The following is a 9,271-nucleotide window of genomic DNA, read 5'->3' as shown; positions in this document are numbered from 1 at the left end:
TTATGTCGAGTATAAATTAAGATCCCATTTTGTTCTGCCAGAATTTCTTCAACTGTGTACGTAATACTTACCCACCGTTTACGTGTTGCGAAATTAGCAAAATGGAGAAGTGGGGATAACAAAAGCATGTTCAGAATGCAGAAACTCGATAAGCGTGCCATTATCGATTCACGGTGGTAAATGGTGACGTTCTTCACACCGGTGAGTTCAAGTGTCGCCTAACTTCAACCTCAGTATTTCGAGTTAACGTGCGTCTTATATACATACACATATATTTGTACAATCTGAGTTTTTATTTTAATGATAAAGAATAAGAAAAATGTTGAGTACGAAGAACATCAAAATTCATGGAATGAAGGACGAAAGATGGACGATTCGGGACAAGCTGCAACAGTATCGCGGGATCCTTAAGTTGTACGGTGAATGCACTGAACCTTTTGAAAAATTTTATCAAACATAATCAGCTCTCATCGCTGTTCATTATCAATACGAAATATTAGAAAAAGAATTATCATTCTGTTCACAAGAAATATTTTAGGACTCGAATCCCTCGAGTATTTAGAGTCGATACTGTATTTGCATGAAAGTGGAGCTTTTTGTTCGCCGGATATTTTATTCCGGGTGGTGCTGGTATATCAGCATTAAAACGGGAGAATTTTCAAGAACTCTGACCTCTCGAGGGAATTTCTTCGTAACGCAATTTTATCACCATGATTTACTTGTCTTTTGATGTATAACCGTGTTACATAACCGGGGTCTTGCAGGGCTGTCCCTTCTTCAAATTTAATGCTGTAAAAAAGGGCGTTATAACGTGATATGCTAACCGACTTTATCGAGTCCTTTGAAACTTCTGAAGAATATCCTGTAATTATTATATGGAATTACCGAATGAATTCAATCTCATACTTGAGAGTTCAATTTCCATTTTCCATCTCGCAATATACCTGCCTAATTTCACATCTACTGCTGTACGAGATCTAGGGAATATTACAGAAGAATAAATAAGTGCAAAAACTATCAAATTATAGGCTTATATTCGACATACAATTCTTTCTATTTAGCAATTCTTGAATTCAAAATGATTTGTCCAAATTTTATCACGAAGCTGAAAGATTGTTTGTTTGTTTGTTTCTTTTTTTGGAACTCATTTTTTCTTTTTTAACGGTAACTTTTCGAATGAGGTGAAAATTCCTAACGACAAGAATTTCGGTCGACCATCAAATAGTTGAAATTCAAATTCGGTTGAATTTTTGAACAGCCGAAATTTTTAAGGAACTCAATTTTCTGGGCTTACGTGACGAGTTACGATGAACCTTTTTTTTTTTTTTAACTATTTTTCGACTGACCAGCCGGATTCTAATTATTCGAAACATCATCCCTGACGCAAATTTTCATCTTTCAAACTCTTGTTCATTGGCCTAATTTTATATAGCCCGAGAGAAAAAGCTACAAGTGATAAACGCGTCGAGGGTTAAGAAGAAGGTTTCGCGGGACCTGAAAGCGTTGACTAAAGATGTGCAAAATTATCGAGAAATTACGAACGACATGGCGGAAGGTAACAAACGGCAATTGCGAACAATTATGCAGCGTCATCGGGACTACCAATTGGCTTTTCAAGACATGAAACCTGACGTACGTATGATAACGTAACAGCCGTTATTTATTATCATTGTTCTACCTCATTGCCATCAGCTGAAAAGCTGCGCTTGCCCATTGACCTGAAGAATTCGATATATTGCAGATATTTGCGCAAAGTTTTTATATACCTTTACATATGTACTATACATAGGTATATATATATACGGGGCATTCCAATTGAAATCGAGGAGTCATTTCCCTCAGTTCATCAGATCCTTGCATAAGTTTCCACTTAAAAAAAAAAGACCAATTTTTTCAAAGTATCTTTTCGTCACTCCTTTAGGTGGCGCGACGATCGTTTTTGTGTAAAAGGGGGATAACAGAAAAAAAAACATTTTCAAAATTCTGCAATTCTTTCCACAGATTCTGGGTCATAAATAAATGAGATCTATCATGATTAGAAAGTGGGATGCGGCTGCTTCACTTTTCTTTTTTAACATTCATGCAACATCGAACTACTGCAACATTAAAGTTGTCGATGGTTTGGAGTAAAAAATAATTTTTTCTTATCAATTTTGCACATTTATATTTTCCACAAAAAAAAAAAATAAGATTTATCTCATTTGTTTTAGAAAATATGCAAAATATAAAAATTTTCCCAGAAATGTTTTCTTTTTATTTATTTTTTTCTTTTCACTCCTGTGAGAACTGTTAGGAGCTAAAAAAAAAATGTTGAACAAAAATATGAAGCAGCCGCTTCCCACTTTCTAATCACTATAGATCTCACTTATTTACGAACCAGGATGCGCGGAAGAAATTGCAGAATTTTGAAAATAGTGTTTTTTTTTTGATACCTATGTTTCTAGACAAAAACGACCGTCGCACCACCTGGAGGAGTAGCAAGAAAATTATTCAAAAAAAAAATATGCCTTTTTTAAAGTGGAATCAATGCGAAAAAAAAGTTTACGCAAGGATCTGATGACCCGAGGGAAATGACTCCTTGATTTCATTTGGAATGCGCCATATACATATATACATTTGTACAGCCCTCCGGCTACCTTCCGGCAACATATTATTTTCCACCTCGGTAACTTCACCTTCCCGTATCGCAGTGACGTTCACCTGCAGCTGCACAATTTGATGACGGCTGCAGGTTGCATATAGTCATTGACTGTAAAGTTAGCAGCGAGTTGAATCCCAATTTTTTATAAGCTCAAAAAAATGTTTATAATTTTTACAACCAAATCGTTTACCATCACACCTTTCTGTTTTGATTTTAATATTCTCTCACTAAGCTCAAAAACTTGTTAATTGTTTTAACCTAACCTAACCTAAGAACCAAATTTTCCTTACACACGAATTTACAATTTTTACAAAAAAATTATACAAAACAAGTTTTATTACTTGATCGAGCTTAACTTCGTAAATCAAATGCGGTTAATTCGATTCAATTTTTAAGCGATTATATTCACTATAAAGTTCGAAAAATTAATTTTCTTCTACCTGTTTTTTTTATCCAAGTAAAGCGTATTTCCTGAGTTCTGTAATTACACTTGCAACGTATAGCGTGAAAATCTCTCGCTCATGCGGATCACCGATTTCAATACCTCTCGAGATTCGGTTCCAAGCCAACCCTCGACATCTAATCCGGAATTATATATATATATATATAACGTGCCTTGAAGTCGATTCATCTGGAAAATATCCGACTTCCACGATATGAAATAAGATTTCCGTGTGCGCCCGATTATATTCAAACCCACATATGTATAGATACATCGATATAGTTGTATGCCTCAGGGTCTTATTTCCAGTAAGATTTTGTCGAAAGTAGGTAATGCTCTTGAAACGTACTAAAATGGCGCGAAATATCTAATAAGATATCGTTTTTACCTTATTTTTAAAGCGTTCTTCAGGTCTTGTATTCCCCACAGAAATAAGCTCTACAATTTTTTAACGAAAATTCAATCTCGTTCATATATTAAATATTTAGTAAATTGAGCAGGTGTTCACACCCTCAAACTCGAGTTTAGTCATTTATAATGATTTTTCTACAAAAGTTTATCGGTTTTTTGGACAATGCATTCGGAAAAGTTCGTTAATATAAATTAACTCATTTCGTAACTATTTTTTCATGACTGATCAAACTTATTTTAAATTCTTAGATACTAGAAGATATTTCAGTGCTAAAGTTCAATATTTCCCAGCGTGGATGAATTATAATGGAAAAAAGTTGTGCTAGTAAAAATAAAAAAAATAAAAATAAAAAAAATGATACTCTGTAAGCATATAAATTATTATTTCCGTGACCGTGTCCAAAGATTTTCCTTTTACATTTAGGATGCCTACAGTGCGATTTACCATCGGAACGACGTGAATCGTAGACAACTCGACAAGTTGTATTACCTGAAGAAAAAGAAGATGAAAGAATTTTTCGATCTGAAGGTGAATTACCCTGAGCTTGATTACCAGTTGAATAATTTATAACACGACTAGATTCTAACGAATTTTATTATGAAATTATTCAGTTGGAATGCGCGTTATTGAAGGACAAATATGAACAGGAACGGCAATACGTGCCGGATTACGACCATCAGCATCTAACAAATCAGTTTCAAAACTCCATGGCGAAGCAAAGTGCCGCTGCAGCAATCAGGCGGACTTACGGCTACATATTGGACATATTGAAAAAGGTATACTGCGATTGGATGTCTCATTAGTTTCTGACCTCTTGAAATTTTTTTTTTTTTTTTGAGCTGTTCTTTGGAGTGGGCTCTTAAAACATCAAAAAATAACATTTTGTCACACGAGACTCGTAAAAAAAAAATATATTCGGTTTTTTGTGCGACACCCTAATGTCTCATGTCTGTGAGCAGTTCTTCACTTACAATCGAAGCAATTAGGAGAATGGAAAAGCGGTTCGATATCGGGGCGGAAAATACTTGGAGTGAATATAATTAAATTTTCCTCATAGGACTCGGTGTATTTCAACGCAGTTCTTGACGCCCTCGTCGAGGATCAAAAGTCGCAATGCAAAGTGCTTATAAAAGCGACTGAAATGGGTCAACTCGTGACCGAAAATTTAGACGACACAAGATCGAGGTACAAACGCTTGGAGCATGACGTTTGCGTGAATATGAAAGAGCGTGAACGCACCCTCGCCATCGTTAGATTCCAGGTCGACGATCTATGGTCGTACCTTCAGTCGCTAGTCCGAACCGAGGTAAACTGTCTTCAGCAGCAGATTGAACAAGACTTGGCACCGTTTACTTCCCGTCAATCTTCATTTTTTCTCGCAGAGTGAAGTGAACTTCACCGAGAAAAATGCGGCGATCACCAGCAGCGAAATGGTTCTTCAACAGGAGATGAAGGACTTGGAACAAGTGTTTGAAAACATCAAAGAGTCGATGCTTGTACGTTCTTACGAAGAAGTATTCCCCAGGTTAGCAACTGCGTTTCAAGTTTTTTCATTTTTTTATTGAAGCAGGTTTAACGTTTGCACCAATTAATGTCATAATAAATAATTTCTTCGAAGATGTCGAACATGATCAACAACCCGCAGAACACAAAACTAAAAGTCATCAAAATGATGGCTTGTAACTCGTGTTTTAACGTCTATGAGTCACAAAAGACATATTTTGGACATAAGAATGTCCTTTCGAGGTCATAAAACGGGTCGTAGATCATCTCTTCAACGTCTTTTTGACAATTTTCAGTTTTGTGCTGTTTGAGAACTGACGATATTGTGCATCCGTAGGTTTCAGGAACAAATAAAACAGAAGGAACGTCTGATAAAACAGTTCAATCACAACGTGAGGGAACGTGACTCGTTTCTGAACAAAAAAAACCATGCGACCCTGATCCTCGCGACCCTTGAGCACAGCATGATATCGACAACTGCACAGTAGGCAAAATATTCTATAGATAACATTTTTCCATTATGTGATAGCTGGATGTAGTTCATTCATAGTAAATACTCAGGCTTACATGAATAGGCGTGCAACAGGTACAAAGCGGAGAAAAAGGAGATGCTGGAGGAATTGGAGGTGCAAAAGAAACGGGAAATCGATTTTAAGAATATGAGAAAAGTCAGAGGCGAACTGCTGATGAACATAAGAGCAGCTCTGCAGAACATGAACGAAATGCTGACTTGCGTTAGATCAAGATCGATAAAGAGCAAATCGCAGAAAGCTGATGATGACAAGAAGGGCAAATTGTCCGAAGAACAGCGACTCCAAGATGAATTACAGGATGCCGATGAACCGCAAATAGGAAAAACTGAAACCAACGGTAATTTTTATCAAACACGATCGACAAAACCAACTTTTCTTCACTATTGATTAACGATTTGGTACATACTGAATTACAAGTACATCAAGTATTCGATAGAGTCGCGTGTCACAATATATTTGAAACTCTTACTACTTCCGGTTACGTTATAAACCTGAATTCCGAACAAACTGCCGAATCGATTCGAATGAACATATATTCCAAAACCTTTCAATTAACTATTGATGTTTTTTTTTACATGTGTATCCGTTTTTTCTTCGGTATCGTTCACCATTTCGAAATTTATCTGGTATAAAACAATTTCCCCGAGTCACTTCCATTTCAACGAGGGATTGTTATATATATATATTCTTTGTAATCTTGTGTATTCTCTGTTATCTTTTTACAATCTATGAAAATCTCTGTAATCTTTTTGTGATTCCAATAATTTTTTGTAATCTAGCTGTAATTTTTAAAATTCTCGTTTTTTTTGTGTGCAATCCTTGGAATCTCTGTAATCGTATTCAATATTTTGTAATCCCGGATGTAATCTTACTACAATCTTTGTAATCAATTTGTGAAAAATCTGAGCCTTATTATTCGTTCGCTTAGTGTAAACCAGTAATTACGTTCTGCCAATGAAAATGACAACCTTGCAGGTTTAGCCCTGCTGTCGAAGGTGAGCCAAAAGGTGGGAATGCTCTCTGGAGCTGGTGGCCCGGACCTTGATAAGGATCGGAAGGAAAGGGCGAGAGAGATGTACCAAACATATATCTCCGAGTACAAATCGAAGCTGAAATACGGCAAGGAAGCTGAGGTATCAGGTGAGTGATGGCAACCATGGAGAGAATTTGCGCTATCGTATTGAAAATATATCAGCTCGTAAACGTTCTTTGCTTATCCTCCGTCTTCTGTATTTATCAGGCTTTTTCGTCGAACACGAAGTCGTCGATGCGTCAATTCTAACTCGAACCGACATCAAACTGCGGAGCAGACATATTGTCGAGGCGAATCTCAAGCCCGAATAATTCACCTACGGCTGACAGTAGTCGCACATATGCTTTCAATACACGTGTACAAAATGCACCCTGGAAATATTATTTACTTTCAGATTTTTATTTGGACCATTTTATTCGCCTTGGGGTTCAGAAAAAAAAAAATAATGAAAAATTAATACTAGATACTAGTTTTTCGAAATTTAAAAATCCCCCCAAAATGCACCCTGGAAATATTATTTACTTTCAGATTTTAAGTTGGGCCATTTTATTCGCCTTGGGGTTGAGAAAAAAAAACAATGAAAAACTAATACTAGATACTAATTTTGCGAAATTTATAAATTCCCCCAAAATGCACCCTGGAAATATTATTTACATTTAGATTTTAACTTGGACCGTTTTATTCGCCTTGGGGTTAAGAAAAAAAAACAATGAAAAACTAATACTAGATACTAGTTTTTCGAAATTTAAAAATCCCCCCAAAATGCACCCTGGAAATATTATTTACTTTCAGATTTTAACTTAGTCCATTTTATTCTCCTTGGGGTTGAGAAAAAAAAACAATGAAAAACTAATACTAGATACTGGTTTTTCGAAATTGAATAATCCGTATATAAAGCGACACACAAACGTTCGTCAGATGTAAGCCTCGAAATTTAAACGAAACCAGCTTTTCAGATCTGTTAACGGGTCGCTTTATTTTTGTTTGTCAATCTTATTGTACACGTGAAATGTGATTATTCGCCAAAGGTGGCCAGTAGGCACGTAATGTCACACCATGCATGCATTTGAATTAGATGCGTTACATCGTCGCTTGTAGGCTTCCAGGTACATAATATTTGTGTACAAATGTACATGTCCAATAAAAAACTCTCATTACTTTCAATCTCGTTGGCTATGTTTTCATAAACTGGACGATAAAAAAAATAGATTAAACTGAAACATTTTTACCATGAATTGTGTTTCAATATTTGCAGCTGTATCAAATGGTCTTCCAACTTTAAAGTGAAGTTATCGAATGTCCGTGCTCATCTGTTAAATCAATATACGTACGAATCTATTATTCGATTAGCCTCTTTCAACTCTGAAGACTTTTATCTCACAAGTCATGAAGAGTAGCACCGTATTTAGTTCAGTTAGCAAATAGCAGGTAACCGAAAATCAACTTGTTTATCGTGTCTCGGTATTATCATTAGTGGCAATTATCCAACAACAGCAGCTTGGTACATAAATTGTTCAAAATTTCACGTTGAGTATATTTAAGGATAAAGCTAGCGTGAAAACTAAGCAGTAACTTTTCCATACTGCGTAAAAGCTCTCGAAGCAATTTTCTGGCTGCAAACTTCTCGTAGTGGAATTCATGTGTAACATTGTTGCTCGCGTTTCCAATTATGTTCCTTTGCAACGTGAACACGGCATAACTAAACTATTTTTATTATAGGTTAATTGCTCACTTCGTATAAGCACAGCTTTTGTACGACAGAGACTAAAGGCAGTGATATTTTTTAATACTTCTCGAGGAAGTTAGAACTCTTGAAAAATGGAGGAAAGTAAGAATAACACACCGAGCGACGACAGCTCCCGTAGAATATCTGCATCTTCAAAATTATCGATGGATTCAATCGGTCCATCTCACCTCAGCAGCCGACTAGTGAATGTTCCGGATGATGCTGAACCTGAGAGCATGGTGAATCACCTGATTTTCAAGCCCCCGAAGAGTTACAAAAGGTGAGCAGAAAATTTCGACCATAAAATATCCAAGTCGGACATTATTTGTAGACGTAGTTGTGCATGACGTGTGACCCCAGCGTCAAATCGCCTAACTCTGTTTTTGCAAATTATTCCAGAGGGCAAGGCGAAATACCGTTCCACATTCCCCATAAGAAAGTACTAGAAAAGATAGAACACAAGCGAGAAATACCAGAACCCCTTGTAAGACTTTTGAGATTTATCAAAACGCATTAAGCAAAGCACAGATCTTACTGATCTTAGATCACCTCCCTTGGTATCAGATTTGATTCGCCAAACTATTATTGATTGTGTTATTTGACGTGCATTATGACGGTAAAAATCCTTTTCCAGACCGGGTTTAGAGATCAGCAAAAAGCGATCTTTCAGAAAGTATGCTTGCCATATGTGGCTGTACCGGAAGTGGAACGAAAACCTAGCAGCACACCTGACGGCAGTACTCTCGTTCTCAAGACCGTCAAAAGTAGGTTAAAACTTTTGTGAGTGGTAAAAAAAAAATCTCATCCTTGTCTAAACTATCCGGTGACGATGATATATTTCAGTCGATGTGAGGCCGGTCGGTAAAGTAGTCGAAGAGACGGATGACGCGGAGTTTGGGAAGAGGAGTCCGTTGAGTCAACCACCTGAAATTGCCGACCAGCTGGAGCTAATCAGCAACTTGCGTAATGATCCTCAACTCG

General features: G+C 36.6%; 1 protein-coding gene across 1 annotated transcript; it reads left to right on the top strand.

Annotated features, from left to right (window-relative positions):
* Positions 1-319: 319 nt before the first annotated feature.
* Positions 320-6,875, top strand: LOC124413838. The gene is made up of 10 exons (XM_046894625.1): positions 320-419; positions 1,433-1,632; positions 3,919-4,023; positions 4,107-4,271; positions 4,553-4,801; positions 4,878-5,020; positions 5,336-5,482; positions 5,585-5,868; positions 6,507-6,671; positions 6,772-6,875. The coding sequence occupies exons 1-10, from the start codon at positions 320-322 to the stop codon at positions 6,873-6,875; spliced, it is 1,662 nt and encodes a 553-aa protein (XP_046750581.1).
* Positions 6,876-9,271: the final 2,396 nt, after the last annotated feature.

This window comes from Diprion similis, chromosome 13 (assembly GCF_021155765.1).
Source record: "Diprion similis isolate iyDipSimi1 chromosome 13, iyDipSimi1.1, whole genome shotgun sequence".
Taxonomy (NCBI): Eukaryota; Metazoa; Arthropoda; class Insecta; order Hymenoptera; family Diprionidae; genus Diprion; species Diprion similis.
The sequence above is the reverse complement of the archived record's forward strand: the minus strand, read 5'-3'. Positions and strand labels throughout refer to the sequence as shown.